The sequence below is a fragment of the Parus major genome, chromosome 20, assembly GCF_001522545.3.
Source record: "Parus major isolate Abel chromosome 20, Parus_major1.1, whole genome shotgun sequence".
In the NCBI taxonomy this organism is placed as follows: domain Eukaryota; kingdom Metazoa; phylum Chordata; class Aves; order Passeriformes; family Paridae; genus Parus; species Parus major.
In genome coordinates, this window is record NC_031788.1 from 11,832,131 (window position 1) to 11,852,612 (window position 20,482).

Sequence of the window (20,482 nt, forward strand, 5' to 3'; positions counted from 1 at the left end):
GTGACACTTTGCCCGCGAGCAGCAGTTGTCCTTTCAGGATTACCCAGCTCTACCTGTTTCTCTTTCCTTTAAATCCCCCCATGTGCCTTTGTTCTCCCTCAGGATTTCAGTCCCTTGTTACATGCAGTCTGACCCACTGGTCACAGTTCTGTACATCCTTCTTGAGCCAACACCTTTGAAGAAGGATGGCTTTAACCAGTAAGAGTGGGGGCAGATTCTGGAGGTTTAGGTTCTGTTCCTTCCTCTGCTATGGATTTCCCATTTGACTTTGGACATGTCAAATGGGAAATCCATAGCCTTTATGGATCTCATCCCCATCCTTTATCCATCCCCAAGCCTTTATCATCTCCTAGGAAGGGGTTTGGGAGGTCATAATGCCAATTTCTCCCTGTTCTTATGAATTCTCCTAGTTTGGTTGATAGTTCCCAGCTAGAGGAGTTTAAAACCTAATTAGACATGATCATTATCTCTTCTCATTTTTGTCTGTGCCACAGAAAGTCCCTGCTGGGTTCTCTCTAGGTTACTGTAATGCAAACAGAAAGTTCTTACTTGAAATGAAAAGCATTTACTATAAACTGTTTTCTCCTTCAATAGCTACGCGAAAGCAGCAACTTGGGCTGAACTCTGTTTTCTGCTTCAAGTGAGATTTGTTCTATACTTTTTCCCCAGGAAAACAGCTTTGATTAATATTTCAAGCATTTTATAACACTAAAAGCCAAACAACAGGATAGAAAAGCTGATTATGCAGAAATGAAAGCCAACTACAATCTAAAGGTCAGAAGGCAAATGTGCCTATGTCAAGCACTACATACCTTTTGGTTCTTGAACCTGGCAGCTGGAGGAAAATCAACATTGCACAAAAACCAATAATCCCTGTAACGAATCCTCTGTTTACTGGAAAATTCTTATGTAAGTGTTAACAGGTCAGGTGAAATCCTACATACTGTACACTTCTGCTTAGCACCATTCTAACAGGAATAAGGCAACATCAGTGGACCACAATGGGATTTTCTTCAATGTGAAGCACTTTTGTTTGGTCAGTGTAAATGGTTCCTACCAGACAAATGCCACAGGTATGATTATTTCTACAAACAACACTCAGTAAAGAGATGAGGAGTTCAACTGGACCCAGGAAATGATGTTTTTTTTCTTATGCTTTTAGGAAGACAGAATTCTGATTGCTATAGGTGCATCTTTGACTGACCATCTGTAACTGTCTCCAAATTTTCTGATTCAGGATGATATATATGCAAATGAATACTGTTTATGTAAAGAGAAGCTTCTTACCTGTGTGCTTAAACCACTATGTACAAATGAACAGCAACCAACTTGCATTCTGCAAATAAAATAAAAAACCCCACGCACTTGCTAACCTTGTAGAGTTCAGGTATTTGCTCTAAATAGCACTAAGTACTTTTTTTATTTTGGGTGGAGCATAAATGTGCTCTGCCCAGAAGATCTTAAACAAAAGATGGGTATGAATGACAGATCAAGAGACTTTCAGTTTGTAGAGGCAGCTCTGAATGGAGTAATAACCGTGATTCACAAAACTTGTCACCCTGGTATTCTCATCTGCTTTCTAGACACTGCCTCATCTTGATGTTTAAGATTACAAGGGCTATAAGATTGACTTTGTTTCTTCTTACAGGCACAGAAGAGATGTGCAACTGAGCCTGCTGTACCATATTTCCATTACCAGCTCCTGATGGAGAGGCCTGGGTCTATCTGGTTGTGGATTTTAAGTGATGGTTCAACATTGCAGCAGTGCAGAAAACTAAGATTTAAGGTATTTCTGCTGATAAATATCATGGACTACAGCACCTGCTTTTCAGTGAAGTGACATTAATATATAAGTTGTTAAATATTCCCCTAAATTTTCTTGATTTCTTTAGATTTTTGAATTAAGAAGATGATTTGGACTCCTCAGAAAGTTTAACCCCAAGAGAATTTGTTATCTGAGCTGGAAAAAAAGTGCACAGGAACCCACTGCTCTTCTGAACCCACCAACCACCTCCTTACTGCTGATTTTGCAAGGATTAACATGTACTTGCTGCACATCCACGTGGAAGCAGAATTTGAACTCCTCTGGGTTTGTACATCTCACTCACAGATTTATTAGGACAATGATTTAATAGTCTCTTTCTTTGGTGATCCTATTAACTTCCAAGTTTTGGTGTCTGTTCAGCTGTGCACGAAGAGCTGTTCTCAGAACTGTTTTCCTGATTAAAGATTAACAATGCGATAAAAGGAGGAAACATGGGCATCCTTGGAGTTTGTTTCTTACATCAGCTGGGTTAAACCTTTACTATCTTTTCTCACTGTGTATCTTCTCTCTGTGTTTGGCAATCAAATTCTGCACAGCTCCAGCACGTTTCCCCTGGTTTAGTCAAAACAAGAGGAAAACTTTCTGCCTTTTAAACTTTTAACTCTTCAACCCTTGCACAAACAGCAACAGAAACCTGTAATAACTAACCAAGGGGAGTTGTATTAAAAACTTTCTTTGCTATCTGTTGGATTAAAGAGTATTCTGGAAAAACAGTGGAAGTCACTGAGGTGTAGTTAACTGTATAACCACACTAATGTCTTTTGAAATGGAAGAAGTGATATGCTTCCCAATAAACATCCTTTCTCCAAACAGATCCAGGCACGCAGCTCTGCTGTTTGCCACAAGCAGCAAATTCTGTATTAGTGGATGGCAGGATTGTTTCTAAATATATCACAATGTTAGATGAAACAGTTAATAGACAAATTGCAATTATGGTTAATAATTTTTAGGCCACTTTCCTGACTTGTGTCTAAGCAATCAATCATCCCTGGTACTTTCAGCTCCAATAAACTTATGTTAAATACTTTCCTTTTTATATATCCCACATCTGTACTCTATTAGGTCTTGGTTTCTAGTCATGCTATATAATTATAATCATTTACAGTATAGAGGATGATTTTAAGAGCATAGACAATACTTGAAAGCAATAAGTCTTTTAACTTAATAGGAGTTGCTTTTGTTCTGTTGCAAGAATCACTCATATTTAAAGGGATGATTTGTCTCCTCAAAGTCCAGATGAGCATTGGAGAGAGAGCAAAGCCTGGCTTTCCCTGTGCCTTAGGCACAACCCGAATTTAGCTGATCCTGCATGAGCAGCACAGTCCAAGCACTGTGCCCTGAGACAGCTCTGCAGCTCTGCTCACCCTCTTTGCATGAGAAGTGGTAATTTATAGCCTGCCTAGACACTAGTCAATCAATACCCTCCAGCATGATTTCCATCTGGCTTTGCTTTGCTGTGCTCCCATCTTCTCCCTGCTTCAGGGATTCAGCAAGGAAACAAGTAGGACTGTATGTTCTGATGTTCCTGGGTCTGAGGTCTGACTAGTTTTTATATGACTGTAGCAATAGGAAGCAGAGAATTGTGTTCTTTGGGGCAGGCAAGAAATCCAAGTCAGATCTGAATCCTTAGTGATGTCTGCTAAAATAAACTGTAGCTTCCATCTCCAAACAAAAGGTCTGGGAAAAAAAAAAAAATTAATAAAATCCTTCTTTCCAAGTGATCAAACTGTATATTTTCTCCTGAGAATATTCCAGGCCAGCACTGAAGCACTGACTTAATTCTGAATCTGCAAGATTCAGTTGCTTAGAACAGCATCAAAAAGAACATAACATTTTTATCTCACTCATTAGCTGACGTGCTTTCCTTTTTTTTTTTTTTTTATTTAATTAAGGTTTTTGGTGGTCTCTGAAGAAATGCTTCGTATTTGTGAAAGTGGGACACCAAAGGAACAAGAAGCAGCAGAAAATACAGCAAAAAGACTTCAACTATTTAATGACAGCTTCAAGACCTGAGCGAGGTTTAAAGGAGCCAGATGAATTAGAAGACTGTAAAAGTATCTCCTCTTTCTCAGAAGCAGGTGATGGTGTGAAGGAGGTTATCTGGTGCTGTCATTATTGAGAGGGGCAATATCTCACTGCAAAAGAGGTGCTGAAGGTAGTGTTTGTCCCTGGGGTAGAAGCAAAGGGAAGGCGTTGGTGTTTGCAGCCTGGTGCTAAGGCACACACACCGCTGACAGGTGCGGTGTGAACGCGACACATACTTGGAAACAAAAGTGAGACATTGGTGGAAAGTGAAAATGGAAAACTTTCCAGATGCCAGGTGGAAAATGATATTAAAGCTGTCAAAATAAGTCACAACAAAGACTGGGTTTTCTCTTAGACTAACAGGAGTCATGTTCTGGAGAAGAATGGAGGTTTCAGCTACAAGGCAGAGTGTCATAAATGAAACAATTATGAGCATTGGAGGTTAAGTTTGAACCTATTTGTTTGGGGGTTTTATGTTTTGGTCTCTTTATTTTTTCTTTTTCTCTTTCAAGTGCACTGCAGAGTTCCTGATTTACTCTACAGTTGGTGGACAGGTCAAAAATGTGTAAATAAATCCCACTGTCATTGCTTCACATAGTTATCTATTCTGGGCCTAATTCCAAGCCCTGTTAAATTGATGGCAATCCTTCCACTGGCATGGGAGGACTGCAGTTTAGAACCTGTGATGGTGGTGCAAAGTAACACCAGAGAGGATGGATAAACAGCCTCTGCAGTCATCCAAAGTGAGTCTCTGAAACACAGAAAGGGAAGTAAACCTTGAACTACATTCAAGGTCAAATATGCTTTATATATATGGTAATGGAGCTTTTAAAAACGTCAGCTCCACCTAAATGCATTAAACATCTTAAATATTATAAAGGACATTATTCAGATTTAAATCTGACAATCTGAACAGATAACCCAGTATTTTACTTCTTGAAAAATATTAGCTGCACTGTTTATACTTGGGTGGAAAACCACAAATCAGAACAAAGTTTGCTGTGTTTCCTTACTGTAGCCAAGGAAATTTACTCTGCTGATTAAGGATTTTACTTGTCCATGTATTCACTTTAATGCAGTGGTAGATTCTTATCAACAATTTATCTGTACCTTGTGGCTGAGTTTTGTTTCTTTATGTAACATTACTTTAGCACAGGAAAATATGCCTACATTAAATTCCTTATGCTCCTTATGAAATACTCCTGACAAACAATAATTAATTTTGAACATTTACCCCCCAAAGTGTAATTATGACTTAAAATATAAAACACTTCTCTATTCTTTTTGTGATAGACTTTTCATGCAGGCTGTTAGATGTGTTAGAAAGAACCAGACTCCCAGAAGAGTGGGTAGAAGCTAGACTGCAGCTAGAGATGGACAATGCAGCAGCAGTAACTGGAGACTCTACACACAACACAGCCATTATGGAGCTGTTAACCTCTAGCGTGTCAAACCTACTCAGAAATTGGTTGAATTCTTAGATTGCTGATCCAAGTGATTCCTTTAAATTCAGCAAAAAATGAACTGATGGGCCATTCTGCGTTTGAGCTATATATCCTTGGAAATATTGGTTATTAATGGAAATAATGACAGACCTTTACCGTACCTGCATGGATGGTGCTGGTATTAATAATGCAGAAATGCAAGGCAGGACAGCTATTAGAAGTTGATGGCTGCTGAAGTGCAGAAAACCTCATTAAAATAACCTAAAGGATGGTGTATTACTGTAAGAACTTTTTTTTTTCCTACAGTGCCCTTCAACAATCATAATTGCACAGTATACAGAGCAACTTGAAAAAATTTAGAAATGTGTAAGAAGTAAAATCTCTGGCCACAGTTACTGGCAGCCTAATTATGTGAATATATTGTATACTCTGCATCCTGTTCTTTAGTTTTGAGAGCCTGTGGATTCACGGATGATGAATAATGTGGTGTCTAACCAAAATATCAGCACTAAATTGCTGGAATAGATATTCAGCCTTAAATAATTGCTTTGGGTTTGTGTTGATTCCAAGCAGCAGAATAGTTATGACTAACTTGCAGTTGTTAAATGTAAACATGCTGTATTATTTTTGCATTTAAGATTTTACAGAATTGTAGACAGGCGTGGTTGTTGTCAAGGGTGTTTATGGGATTTTCAGTTGATGTCTCTGAGGATGAGGTCAAATAACCCCACCTCATCTTAGGGTACCGCTCAAAGGCCAGTGGGGTGGGCTGCTGGTTGTGCTACAGATATTTCACAAATGCCTGGGTTACATCCCCAGGGAAGGAAAACCACCAGTTAGTTCAGGGTAAATCAGTTTAGCAGGATCTGGAACACACTGGGATGCAGTTCCCGTGCAATGTGCTGTACCCTGCAATGCACCAAGCTAATATTTAGAAGTAAAGCTCTAAATCTATCCTCTGCACTGGCGTATAATAGAGTATTCAGAGTAAGTGGGTTTTATAAAATGTTTGATGGCTGGAAATTACTAGTCTAGAAGGGTACACAAGATTAAATGTTAAGTCACTCAAACTGTGCAAGTTTACCTCAAAGACATTTTCACAATGCCTTTGGAGGAGTCTTTCAACTTGTTCTCACTGAATAACCAATCCAGGCCTAAGGTACAGTGTAAAGATGCTTAAACATCGCTCCACTGCCTCTGCAAAGCCACTTGAGCCAATTTTGTACAACACTTCAGTGGCGGCAGCATCAGGCGGCCCTTCAGCGGCACTCCAGCACAGGGCTCCCGGCTGGAGCCTTTCCGCCACAGAAACACGGCAAGTGCTTCAGATATTTCCCAAGTGGAGAAAGCAATTGAGCTCAGCCCCGTGGTCTCAGCCAAGTGGGAGCAGAAGGTTAAGGGCCTACAATTAAGGGCGAGATGTCTTCATCTCTGCTCAGAGGGTGAGGAAACGGCAGCTGCCCTGACAGGACTTGCCGTGCGTGGGGGCCAAGGAGCAGCGGGCACCCGGTGCATTGCGAGGGAAAGCTCCGCAGGTTCGGGGCTTTTGTGTTTTGCAGGGAATTAACACGTGAGAAGCAGCCGTTCCCCAAAAGCTGCTCCCCACAAGTGGGCTCCCACTGCAGCCGCTGCTGAGGGAGCGGCCCAGGGCGGCCATGCCGAGCTGCACGGCAAGCGCTGAGCCCCTTCCCCGCCGCCTCCCCTCGAGGGCAGCCCGGCCACGATGGCCCAACAGCCCCGGGGACCCAGCTCCCCGCGGGGGCACCGCCCGCAGCGGGAGGGCCCTTGGGCCGCCGGAGCCCCGAGCCAGGAGCGCTGAGGGGGCTCGGGGCTGGTCCTGAAAGGCCGTGGTTTGCGCTCGGGTGTATCCCGGATCGGGCCGGCTCAGCGGGTGATCGCTCGCTGTGTGTGACGGGGAGCAGGACGGGCTGGGAGCCCGCAGGGCCCGGCTGTGGCGCTGGGCCGGGCCGTGCAGCGCTGCCTGCCCCGGGCATGGCCCGGAGCCTGCGGGACGGCATCTGCGTGTTGTATGACTTGGAGCTGGGGCAGATCCACATTCGGCAAGAACAAGGACAAGAAAAGAGCGCGGAAAGCAAGGAGACAGAGAAACCACCAGACACGCTCCTGATGGAGGTACAAGTTCTGGATAAGGTGAAATTACAGATACGCTGTTCCCTGTTAGCTTCTACTATCGCACCGATTTGGTTCTGACTTAAGCGTTAATATTATTTATTCAAATTTGTTGGACTTAAATATCCAGTCCCCTGTACATCTTTTTATAATTTCATCCATTTTTAAAAGACAAACTAGAAGTTTAGTCTTTCAAGATTCAGAGAATATTCTCAGTTGGAAGAGACCCAGATTGTCAAGATGATATCGAGATGATATTTAACTGTTGAAATTCAGACAAGTTTTTAATTTAGTTCACCAGTTTGGTTCTATTTGGTTTGATAGCCCCTATCTCTTACGTGGCATTACAGGATTTCCCTTTTTCTCCTTAATTCAATTAGTTCAATCTTGGAGTCATTGTTGAAGCTGGGTATTTAATACAGTCCCATTTGAAATTAATTTTATTAATAAGAAGATGCAAACACTCCAGTTTTGTTCTGTGCTAGCTATTATATTTGTTTTACAATAAAATCCTTTTTCTTAAAAAATTCATGCAGCACTAGATAATTTCTGAAGTAGGTCCTATTGCCATATTTGTGTCTAGCTAATACAAGAAGTATCACAGCCTGGTTAATTGCTATATGACAAAGAAGACATTACAATTTACCTGCAGAAGTCCTATATTGTTGAAAAACAGAGCATACTTCTCACTTTCTTTTAAAAGGTAAACATATTGAAATTTTCTTTAAAAAAAATAAAGATATGACTTTCTGTGTTCTCAGTGCTGCAACTTAAAATGATGTTCTGAAATTTTATATAAAATTTTGAAGAGGGAGGGTGTAATAATTCTTACTGAATTGTAACTTACCAGTTAGGCTGCTGTATGCAAAATGCAAATTTTTGTTGCAGTTTTGTGCATCACATGATGATGACTTAAAGACTGAAAATCAGAATGAATTGGTGGCTTGCATTTTGTTGACTGCTTAGTTGATTTGCCAGTAGCGACTGCCTTTAATTGAGAAAGTTGTAAAACATATTCTTTTTTAAAATAGATTGACAGAGATAATGATGCCATTACATTTGAAAATAACATCCAGCAACTGAGCCCATCTGAAGAGGGGGAAGGAGAGAAAGTTTTTTCCACTGTTGGGCAAACAAAGAGTCAGAGCTGCAAAGGGGGTGATGATTTGTCAGACTTATTCAATGAAAGTAAAGAACAGGAATATCCAACTGCATCAGAACAAGCAGTTGTAAGAAATCTCAAGAATATAAAATTTGAGACTCATGCTCCACATCAGGAAAAAGGTAAAAAGTTAATAATCTTTGTAGCTAATTTTTAGATAAGGCATGTTAAGTAACATTTTGAACTGAGGTTGGTTGAAGTTTTACATTAAATATTTACAGTGGTAATTACTAAGTTTAGATTAGGTTAAGTCTTAACATTCTGTGGAAATTTGGAAGAAGAACCAATACCTTCAGCCTTAAGTGCTCAAAGATCTTCAGGCTGATGTCATCTGCCATGTTTTCGAGAGAGACATTTTGGATGGCATTTAGAAATTAATGGTCTTTTGAACAGTGTGTGGTATTTGAATCCTCCTGGGAGATTTCAAAGTTAATATTGTATAAGTGCCTTTGAATACACCTAGTAATTTATTTAGTGTCTCAATTCACTCATTCAGCTTCAAAATGTGCTTGTTTGAGGGTTTATGGTTGAGTTTAGAGTGATTCCACATTTCTAGCAGAGAGTGGTGGGCAATTATCAACCAATACCTATCAGCAAAGCCTTTCCCAGAACCTAAATAAGAGTAACAGAAAATGGCTGATTTAAGATGTTAGAAACATAAAAGTATGTTACAGAAGTTGACTGACTCAGAAGAGAACAGATAAGCATCTGTTTCCCTAGAAACTGTGTGTGTAGTGTAAAAATTGGATGACATCAGTGATGTTGAGTCTGTAAATGTGTGTGTTGTATCTGGAAGTTAAGGTATCTTGGCTGAGGTTCTCTATGGTACAAATTGTTCATGTCCCCTGTTTCAGTTACAGCCTTTATAGGAAGCACATTTGAGCAGTTTTAACAAAGCTAACAATGTTCCTTTGTGTGGGCATGAATCCACAATGAATAAATGACAATAAAGTGGTTTTGTTTGCTGTTACTGAACTGAAGTGTTATCTGCACATCTCTGTGTGTTATAAAGCATTGTATAAAATGCATTTTGGTCTCAGCATGAAAATCATTACAGAGAGCACACTTGGGAGCTGAGGCAACTGTTCTGGAAAGACTCTTCAAATGTGACGTATTTGCCATTTCACAGTTTCAAATCTTCTTCATAACTGAAAGTGTTGCACATTTAATCTTGTTACTCTCAAAAGAAATTCATTACTCTTTTGCCCTGAATTTTATTCTATGACTTCTCCAAAGAACTTTTTTTTTTCCTCTCAAATTCAACCAGTAATTTTAAAGAGGCTTTTACATCATGATTTTTTTATATGCACTTTACAGATTCAGGAGCACCAGAAAGCTGGGAATAGCTTAACCTGCCATTTCCAAATCTTTGCATAAACTTACTTAATGCTAATTACACAGTTGTTGTCAAGAAGTTTGTTGCACAGGTTGTAAGTCTTAATGATGGTATTGACAGAGGAAGTCTCATCCTGTCTTGGAGGTAAGAGCAAGAGTAGGAGTTAGGTTTCCTGGGATTAGATTCTAAACTGTATTCTAAACACTAAGAAATAACACAATTTTGGGGGCAAATCACTTAAGTCTTAATGAATCCTTTGATGTAGAAGTTTGAAGTAGTTTTACCCAGACTAGAGGGACTCTTTAGAAATTGGTATAATTTTTAACAAAAGTAGTCATTATTTTGTATTATATACAGTGTAAATGTGTCTTTGTTCAAACAGGAGAAAAAGAATGTTTCAACTGTTTTTTCTGCACATTCACCTCAGCCAAGTTATCAAGTCTTAGGTGTCATTTGAAAACCCATTCAGATGAGAAACGTCACGTGTGTCATCTCTGCCCAAAGGCCTTCCGTACAACAACTCTGCTGCACAACCATGTGAACACACATACAGGTACCTAATGCTTGAAAACCCTTCATGGTACATACTGTCTTCAAAACTGAATTAACAGGCAAGTGCCTTTGCCTTAGAGCTGTGTTCTGTGATCATTTTATGCTCAGAAATTCCTCTGATTTTCTGTGCTGTTCCACACTGAAAAGACGTGGTCTGTAGTTAGGAGACTCTGTGTGTGTGTATTTGTTTATTTTGTTAAGTACCGTTCTTGTCAGCTCAACAGAGACTTCAGCTGTGCTTCATTCCTGCGTGAAGAATAGAATTTTCTGTGATGTTTTCATTTTGCTATGTAAACATATGAAGCGAAGCAATAAATTGTGTTTATAATAAACTTATTTTGTGCATATATATGGAAGAAATTCTTTACTGGGAGGGTGCTGAGGCACTGGCACAGGGTACCCAGAGGAGCTGTGGCTGCCCCATCCCTGGAAGTGGCCAAGGCCAGGCTGACCAGGGCTTGGAGCAATGTGGGATAGTGGAAGGTGTCTCTGCCCATGGCAGGGGGTGAAACAAAATGAGCTTTAAGGTCCCTTCCAGCACAAATCACTCTATGATTTATTGTATGTAAAAAATCAGAATATCAGAAAAAGTTCTATTAAAAAATTCTGCATGTTGATTTAAGGGAGACAAATCACTTTGCTGTGGTGTTGAATCAAGGTCTCGTGGTGTCTTGTTTTAGGGAACAAACCCCATAAATGCAGTGAGTGTGACACAGCGTTTGTGACCCGAGGGGAGCTTTCACGACACAGGAGGTACAAACACACTTTGGAGAAGCCTTTCAAGTGCACAGTATGTGAATACTCCAGTGTAGAAGTAAGTACAGCCTTACTGAATCTTTTGGGAAGGTGTGAAGTTTTTCATGTGCCAGGATTTTAGTGTACATACAATTTTTGCCCAGATTTTTAACCCTGAGAAGTCCAGGTTCTGCTGATGGCCTCGGATGGACACTGATGGATTGTGTTTATCTCTTATGTTGCTGCAGTGTTATTGCAAGGTGGCTGATGGCTACAACTTCCTGGTGCCATGCATTTCATTTAATTTCATTTCATTGCACATCTTTTCATCCCCATCATCCTGCAAAGAAGGAACAAGTAACCTGAATTCCTGGAACCCTTACTTTGTCCATGAAGTATTTGCTAACGTGTTGCTCCAAATTAATATTCATAAAATTATTTAGGAGTTTTTGAACTAATTGCATTTCAAGAGCTTTTTTCCCTTTTGTTATGCTAAAATTGCTTCTTGACAATGTGTTTGTGTGATTTTGGTCCTGCAGAAGCATTCTTGGTTTGTCATGTACATGACGTTCCATGTACTGTAGGGCAATACTAGCTAATGTCTAAAAAGAAGTTCATATATTCTGTTTATATACTTGATGATGTTTGGTTTTTTTTCCAGGACTAGAACTTTTTTCATCAAGAGCAAAATACCTTAGAGCCTGCTTAAGGGTACATTTGGAAATGGCAATTGAATTGGGCGCACAGGCTTTCAGAAATGCATCTGTGATTGAATCACTGTCACAATTTAGTGGATATTCAATATGTGAATTTGTGCTGTGTCCAGATCTAAAGCTGTAAGCAATCCTGAACTTAATTCCACGCACCTTATCTTAATAATTAGATTTTGGATAGCTTGCATCTTTAAAAACTCTGACTGCTAATGTTAAATTACCCTATTCTTTCCCTTTTTCAGTAAGGGACTATTCAGCATTCACTGCTTTTACAGAACTCTCATTCCTGTAAGCTTTACCTGAATGAAGAAACCTGAAGGAGCTCTCCAGTACTGCCATGCAAATTATTTGACTTTTGTGTAGCAAAGGTTGGCAGTCATGTTTAATTTTATTTAAGTGAATAGTGGTGTAGATATGAAAGAATCTAGCAGTGAATTCATTAATTGTGTTTATAAATGGAGGAACTGAACATATGATAACTCCTACTCACGTACCTACAATATTTATGTAGAGCATATCAGAAAAACAGCATTAAAAAAAAGTATAATTGAATTAAACTTTGTAACTAAGGTGCTTCATTGGGACTTGAAGGTGGATAGTCTCTGGATAATGGGTTTGGTCTTTCATTTATTTTCTTGAGTGTTTTCAAAGAATTTTATGTTTGGTACATTCAAGGAGCATGACAGTAGTATGTATCCTTTTTTTAAAATTTTGTCTTTCTTGTTCTTATTATAAAATTTCCCAATTTGCTAATGTGGATACTAAATATGGAGGTAAGATGATATGGGGAAATAGTACAGAAGTGTCCTAAAACCACAACAGGCTGATTATGCAGGGAAAAACATGGATGTGAGAGTGCTAATTCAGGGATTCATGCAATGTTTTAAATTGCAGTAGGTGTATTGTGTAAAATTGCTTATATTTTAATTAAATATATCTCTAATGTAGATGTTACTTTTGAAAATCTCTCATTTTTATCTGAGGCCAGCAAGATGAGACGCCACGTTCGCTCGCACACGGGAGAGCGGCCCTACCCCTGTCACCTGTGCAGCTATGCAAGCAAAGATACCTACAAACTGAAAAGGCACATGTTAACTCACACAGGTAGAATTCTGGGGCAATGATCAACTCCAGGGCCTCAGCTCCTCAGTATTCATAGGGTTAGAGCGATCTCATTTCAAACTCAAGGTCAGCCCTTTTTTTATTTATGATTTGGAGTAAAAACGTGTTCTCTTTCAATGTTCTGGATTTGGCAGTTGGAAGCCCAGCAGTGCTAGTAGTTAGTCTTGCTCTTCCTCCTAAACTTCTTTTCTATTAGAAAAATATTTCCTTTTCTGTGGGTCAAGTTGTCACTTTTATTTCTCAATTAGTTGATTTTACATGGAGAGGTATCTATCAGAGATTTTTAAATATCTGTTCAGAACATGGATATTGTTATGACCCCAGATTGCCAGCAACTAATTTGGTCAAAATTGGTTTAATTTGGAAAGCAGTGTGTTCTTGTCATAGCTCTGTAACATGCAAGTTATCTCAGGGGCAGTGGGTATCAATCCTATACTTCAGGGTTTAACTTGGCTCAATTATGATATGTAATTTGTGCTCTGATTAATGTTTTAGGTTGAATCAGAGTGTGACTGCGTGGTTTGAATCAAATTTTCCAAATATCCCCACTTGTCACACATTGGTTCATATCTTGAGACAGTTTGGTGCAATTAAACTGAATTATTTTTTTCTGGAAGAGCTCAAGAGTGTTACCCACTACTGGCAGGGACTTCTTCCACAGAACCAGTCTGGAGTTGGTTCAAAGCTGTGCCAGTTGCCAGTGTTGATGTAATTTTTAATGATAGTCACACCTGATGTGGCTTTTTGGGGAAGAAAAGCAAGAAAACAATTTCCTAATTTCCCTTCCCACCATTATCAATGTCTGGTGGTGTGTCACTCTTACCACGGTGTTTTGCTGCTGTTGACTTTCTCTCCTTGCATATTTGAAGATAATTCTGCATTTTTGTACATGAAGTATTCAAGGAAGAATAGATGATAATGAAAATAATTCCTGATTCCTAGTTTAGGATTATATTCATGGATTTATGCTTCAGCAGTTTGACTTGTGGACTCAGGAAAGCCAAGATTTTGTGTTGCAATCAGTTATGTAAACTTCTGGAGACTTGTTTGGCCTTTTGTGCACTGTCAACTAATATTAACTTTTGGTTGATCTGGAAACTGTTGCTGTTAGAACATGGATGTTGACTTCTGTGGAAAATGGAATTTATATCAAATAAATAGAGTTTCTAACCATATGTTCTTTTAATTTCTTTTTAATAGGTGAAAAACGCTATGAATGTTATGTTTGCCAAACCAGATTCACTCAAAGTGGTACCATGAAAATCCATATGTTACAGAAGCATGGAGAAAATGTGCCAAAACACCAATGTCCACACTGTAGTGCTTTCCTTTCCCGAAAAAGTGATTTGGGTGAGTTTAGAGGAAAACACTGGAAATGAAATGTAAAGCTAAATAGAGGTAAAATCTCTAATTTTCACAAAATTTCACCAAATACGTTATAGCTGACTTCATATTATCACAGAATATTTTAAGTAAAATGTATTTGTAGTTTTCCAGGTAAGTTCCTCCTTCAAAGAGATGTGGTGACATCTTGTGGTTGATGTTTTAATTTGTTTAAAATGCAAAGTAGCAAATACTTAGCTTTTTCTTTTTTTTATTTGCTAGATACCTGTGGCACTGTGGTCTTGTGTTTTTTCAGGAGTGTTGGCAGCAGTAGAGCTGACCAGTAACAACAAAACTGATACAGAAATTTAAATTTTCAGAAATACCTGAAAATGCTGTATTAAAACTGGATTTTTTTGGAAGGATTTGATTTGTTAAACGATTTCTCCTGAAATCAGTAACACTGTCTTAGAACTGCTTGATTTCTTTGGGAAGTTACAACATCTTGCTGCAGCTTTTGTTTAACCTTAAACTTGTTTGTCTATTTTACCCCTACTGCAGAGAGCACGGAAGGTTCTTTTGTGTTTTCCTCTACAGGATTTGCATTACTCAAGGCTATACACTGCCCAACTCTTGTTCAAAACTGTGAAAATAAAAACCTTGCCATTAAAATGGGTTGTTTTCAATAACTGTCCAGGTGTCCACCTGAGGAATCTGCATTCCTACATGGAAGAGGCAGTGAAGTGCAGGGACTGTGAGGCAGCTTTCCACGAGCGCTACGCTTTCCTTCAGCACAGGAAGACTCACAGGAATGAGAAAAGATTCAGATGTGCTCAGTGCAGCTGCACATGTAACCAGGTATTTCAGTTCCCTGGGAAAACACTGCTTGCTCTGCTGGTGGTGGTGTAAGGCACACTTGGCTTTGGGGTTGTATTTCCCTTAAGAAAACAAAATCTTTTGTGACTGCAGTCCAACTAAAATAGTGTAGTGGTGCTTATTTCCAGGGTAAATCCTTCACAAATGAACAGTGAAATTGAAATGCTGGAAAGATGAGTCTATCTTCTTGGTAAATCTTTTGTACATGACTGCTTAGAAGTAGGAAGTAAGAGCAATCACTTTCAGGGATGTTGTGATAAAGAACAAAATGTAGTATTTGAGCCTGAAATGTGATTTTCAGTGGTGATGCAGAATAAATTCAGTGTGAACTGAAAAATTTATTTTAAAGACTACTTTTAGGATAGCTAGGACCAGTTCAGCAAGGAAAAGTAAGAAATTATTACTCACTTGTAACCATATGCAGTGAGAACATGTGCTCATTTTGGGTTAACTGTGCACACTTTAAAGTAAATGTGACCCTTTTTCCACATACAGATTTTACATGTAAAACTTTATTGTTTATCCAGGAACCAGAAAATGATAAATTTTATTTTATGCCCACCAAATGGCAATGTTCTTTTAAAGCAGAATTTTAATATATATATTCTGGAAAATCTTCAGGAGTTTTATGGAGGTTGTTAACTAAGTCAGTCTTCTGCTCAGTGCTCCAGAATTTGTCTGTCAGAACCATATTTGCTTTGTGTGTGTTAAATTGCTTACATAGATTAATATTTGATTGATATATTTGTTCTTCATTATGCTAACAGAGTAATATGTGTAAGCATGCTGAAAATTGTGGATTGGTGAGGGCAAAAACTGCTACATCCAGAAAAGGAAGCAAAGGCAAAAATAAAATGCATGAGCACCCGAAGCGTGCTAACCCAGAAGGTAATCAGTGACTAAGTTAGAATTTAATCATGTAAATTAGAATCAAGACTAAAAGGCTAAGGCAGTGAATCTTCCCTGCTGCTTAATTACTGTTTCACAGTGAAGCTAATAATGGAAGAATACTTCAGAATAGGCTTTACAGTGTGTCAGAGATTCTTGTCATGTGAGTTGGGTCAGTGCACAGGTACCATCCTGAGCTGTTCCCTGCTCCTGCAGCTGAGTTCCTAAACTCCCTTTTTAGCACTGCTTTCAGATGATTTTTGTGGAGTGAAAGAATGGGGAGATACACCTTAAGCCTAGATGTCCCTAAACCTCACCTTTTGGTACATCAGATTATAGCTGAACTGAGAAAACTAGATGTAGCGAGAAGAAGAACTGTTGGAGCTTTTCTGAATCTAATGAATATATATCAGCAGCTGAGTTTACATTAGCATTGACACTTCTGTTTTCACTGGTGAGGCTGTAATGGTATGGTTAGAGAGAAGTGTTACAGCTGCAGTGTTTATGTTTTTGCAGTAATTAGATTTTGCTGTTTATTAATATTTTCCTACATGCAAACAATTTCTTTTTGGTATCTTGTAAATACCTTCATCTGAAAGCTTGATTTTCTAGAGCTGTGATAATGTATCTTCAGATGTTGTTCATGCAAATATTCAGTTCATTAATTGATTTACACAAAGCCTAGAAACTTCTGTGCTGTTCCACAAGGTTTTTTTCCCCAAAATTGACATTTGCAAGTATTTATATATCACTGTCCACTTCTTGCACAACTTGAAGGGGCCTCTGGGACCCTCAGTGTGGCTTTGCAGATGATGACTTGTGAGGCTGGGGCTGCCAGTGATTTGCTGTTACTAATAATTAAAAAAGAAAAGGGATGCATATGATAATTAAATTTCCAGTTTAAAAAATGCTTAGTTTTCCTCTGATGAGAATACCAAACTCAGTTACATGGCTTGTAATGTAATATTCAACAGAAGATATATTCATTCCCCAAGTAAAGTGTAAGAGAAAAGATGTGCTGTAGTTACATATTGGCAGCATTTTCTCTCCTAAATTAAACTGCATACTTGTTAAATTTATTAAAATATTTACTTGTCTGGTTAATTATCCAAATATTTAATTTTTTTTTTTTTTTTCAAAGTTGCCCTGAAATCATTCCAGGATGACTCTACTGTGGAAAATGAACATTGTGCTGGTGAGATTGTTCCTGTTTTAGATGGGGCAGAAGCAGCAGCTCCTGGGGAGCACAGAGCAGAAGCAACTTATTAAATGGATCCTCAACGTGATGAACAATTACTGCATAAAGAGACTGCTCTTCCTTGTTCTCAGTAGCTGTAACTGAGCAGTTTAAAGTGTGGAACTACCTCCAGCTGGAAAGGTAGAAAAGATGAAGTTGGAAGCTGTTGAATCCCTTCTGTGCTCATGTTTCTTCTTGCTGCAGTTTCTTTTGTGTGGCCTAAATACCATTGCAAAGTGTGGAAGTTAGAGGCAACTTTCACCTGGTTTATTACATACCTGTAATAACAGAATGGGAAAAAACAGCTGATTCCAAAATCATTTATTGAAGAATGGATGCGTTGTTTCACCTTTTTGCTTTTTTCCAGGTTTATTCACAGAATTACAGTCTGATCTGAGGCAAATTTCTCTCTCAGTATCACTGAGAGCTGCCTGAATTTCAGTGTTTATACTTTGCTGAGGTGAGCACATGAAAGGCAATGACTTTTTTGGTACATGTACTAAATCTCCTTTCTGCAAACACTTTAGTTTCTAGTGGAATTCATGATGCAATAGAATGCATGATGCAATTTTGTTGAAAAGCACCGTTTTTTATGTCTCGTACTGCTGATAATTAGAAACTCATCTTTTGTCTGAGTTTTTCTCAGCTCATTTAGCTGGGCAGACAGAACTGCATGGCAAAAATGAAGCAGGAACAAAATGAAGCACACAAAAATGTGGCAGAGAAGTGTGGAGGACCCCCACATTCTGGGAATGTGAAACCTTCTGTGTCCTTAAGCTGACGCTGGGATCTGTTTTCTTTGTCCCTCTAACACTTGCAAGTGTTCCCATGTAAGTTTGTGATCCTCCATTTAGCACCAGATCCAAGCCACACTAATGATTCTGATTCTAATTAGCTCTTCAATGAAGCACAATTGTGTTATTTACATGTTTATAGTATACTTAAAAATCAGAAAAAAATTTAACTGTCAAATACAATTCTCTAACTTTCCTTAGGTTATAAGACCTACTGGGTTTAACTCTTAATAATTACTAGAGTCATTACAGTAAGTACTATTAATTTTCATGATTCATTACAATGATCACAATTGCCATTTATGCACTGTTCACACTTTTTTTTGTCATTTATAATTAATCCTTGGAAGCCTTCTCATAAAATCTTAAATACTTTTTAAATATTCATCTTTAATGCTGTTATTCTTATGTTACATTCCATTATAAATAAGCACCAGCATAACTAAATATTATTAGGTCATGCAACAACTAAATTGAATTGAAATGCCAAACCCTCATCCCAATTTCAAGATTAACATCTATGTTTAACTTCATTATGGTGTGGAATTTGACCAGTATTAAATGGTTTGGGTTTGCACGTTGGGCAGGCTGTGGTTGCTGGTTCTGCTGCTGTGGTCAGGGACAGAGAATTCCTGTGCTGTGCTGAGCTGCAGGCTCACAGCAACTGCAACTTCTAACTTTTTTTTACTTTGAACGGCCTGTTAAAAATTAAACTTTAAGTTTTTGCCAGTTAGTTTCTGAACGTCTTTATCCTGTACATGGTAAAGTGTCTAAATGCCTGTTCTAGGATAACTTCTTTAATTCAGCAGCTGTTCTGTGACCCAAAGCAGTGCCAGGAGCTTTAAGAGCCACAGTGCCCCCAGGATCTCTGTGCTCGGGGTGAGCAGATAAGGGAGGATGTTGGCATTAGCAGGAGATAATTGCAGTTTTACAGTAAATAATCCCATTTAGAGAGACCTCACCAAAAGCCTCACCTAGACCTTCCTCAATCATCTCTGTCAAACACGGGAATTACCACTTTGGTAACAAAAACCTCCTTCAGTTTTGTAGCAAACCCTGAGGAATCAGAGGGCTTGGATTCATTGAAATTCTTCATTGGTTTTGTCCCTCCATTACAGAGCTGTTACTTCACTGTTTACACAGTTTCATATTGATTGCTCTGTGCCTTTTTTCATGCTGCTGAAATTTCAGTAACTTCATTTGTTCTTACCAGTGACAGGACTTAAGAATACTTTTTGTTCATGATAATTTCTTAAATAGTATTGTTAACTTTATTCTTGTTGTGCTGTTTCCATTTGTGTTATAAACTCTAAGCAGCAGATTGCTTTGTAAAAATTAATTTTAGAAGTTGTTTAAATTCTTTGATCAATTTGCTGAATATATATTGTTCATTTGAATTGTTAATAGCAAAGCTGATTCATTCTGTGCTGACATCTAAAAATCAGACTACAGAGAGTGGAATGTGAATGTAGTAATAAAAGATATTTTTATCTCTGAACTTTCAAATTATTATTTCTGTAGCTAGAAGCTATAAATGTGTCATTTTGGAAATCAAGAAAGAATGCTTTGACCTCCTCAGGAACTATTCCTAATGGCCTTATGCTTTTTAACAGCAGTGATTGTTCTTCATGATTGAGAATTTGCATAACTATGCAAATATTTGCATCACTATTCTGATTTCTATTTTACGGAGATAACTTAATTTCATTACATTACCTATTTTAGACCAGTAGATATGTATTAATATCTTTTAAAGCAATAGCTATTCTGAACAGATGCCAAATGTAAAATATTTTAATTTACTAATTGTGGAGGAGTTGTTAAATACACAGGAATTATTCATGTCTGAAACAGATAATACTGGAGTGTTCTGTAGCATTATGTAACAGTGTTCTGAGGTAATCCAGTTATTTGGGAAAGAGGGAACTTGCATTCCGAGTTTCCTCTGCCAGCTTGAAATTGTCTATGCTTTAAATAGTTAATGTGTGAGGAAATAAAGTTTTGCACAGACCCAGCAGATAAAAAGCAAAGAAAGAGTAGAACCAGGCCTTTGGATATGTTTTTTTTACTATTTAGGCTCTGTAATAAAACAGACTTGACACTGGAGTAGCTTCAGTGATGCAAAAACGCGCTGTGACATTGTGCAGTGATGTGATGTGTCAATTGGAATGAATTGCATTCTAAAATTTGGAAGAATTGACCTCAAAAGGATCCTGGGCTCTGCCAAGGGCATGAGGAGAGCCGAGACTGGAAGGTGGCTCTGGTGTTCCTGCAGAGCTTCTGCGGGAGTTCAGGGGCACTGCTGGGCCGGGAGCGCTC

At 38.6% G+C, this 20,482-nt stretch overlaps 1 protein-coding gene and 1 long non-coding RNA gene across 4 annotated transcripts; both read left to right on the forward strand.

The window, feature by feature from the left end:
- The first annotated feature begins 862 nt into the window (after positions 1-862).
- LOC117245325 lies at positions 863-4,957 on the forward strand. 2 transcript variants are annotated; one of them, XR_004499933.1, is made up of 4 exons: positions 892-1,073; positions 1,649-1,786; positions 1,893-2,089; positions 3,718-4,957. It is a non-coding gene; the product is annotated as an uncharacterized LOC117245325 (long non-coding RNA). The 2 variants fall into 2 exon arrangements; XR_004499932.1 differs by lacking the exon at positions 3,718-4,957 and having other exon boundaries at positions 863-1,073; positions 1,893-2,639.
- Positions 4,958-7,190: 2,233 nt separating this feature from the next.
- On the forward strand, positions 7,191-20,202 carry CTCFL (CCCTC-binding factor like). Of its 2 annotated transcripts, XM_033519065.1 has the most exons (9): positions 7,191-7,428; positions 8,457-8,709; positions 10,306-10,476; positions 11,156-11,289; positions 12,907-13,027; positions 14,246-14,395; positions 15,066-15,226; positions 16,012-16,132; positions 17,274-20,202. In XM_033519065.1, the coding sequence occupies exons 1-9, from the start codon at positions 7,288-7,290 to the stop codon at positions 17,399-17,401; spliced, it is 1,380 nt and encodes a 459-aa protein (XP_033374956.1). In that variant the 5' UTR covers positions 7,191-7,287; the 3' UTR covers positions 17,402-20,202. The 2 variants fall into 2 exon arrangements, with proteins under 2 accessions (XP_033374956.1, XP_033374957.1); XM_033519066.1 differs by lacking the exon at positions 16,012-16,132 and having other exon boundaries at positions 7,191-7,446; positions 17,274-17,392.
- Positions 20,203-20,482: the final 280 nt, after the last annotated feature.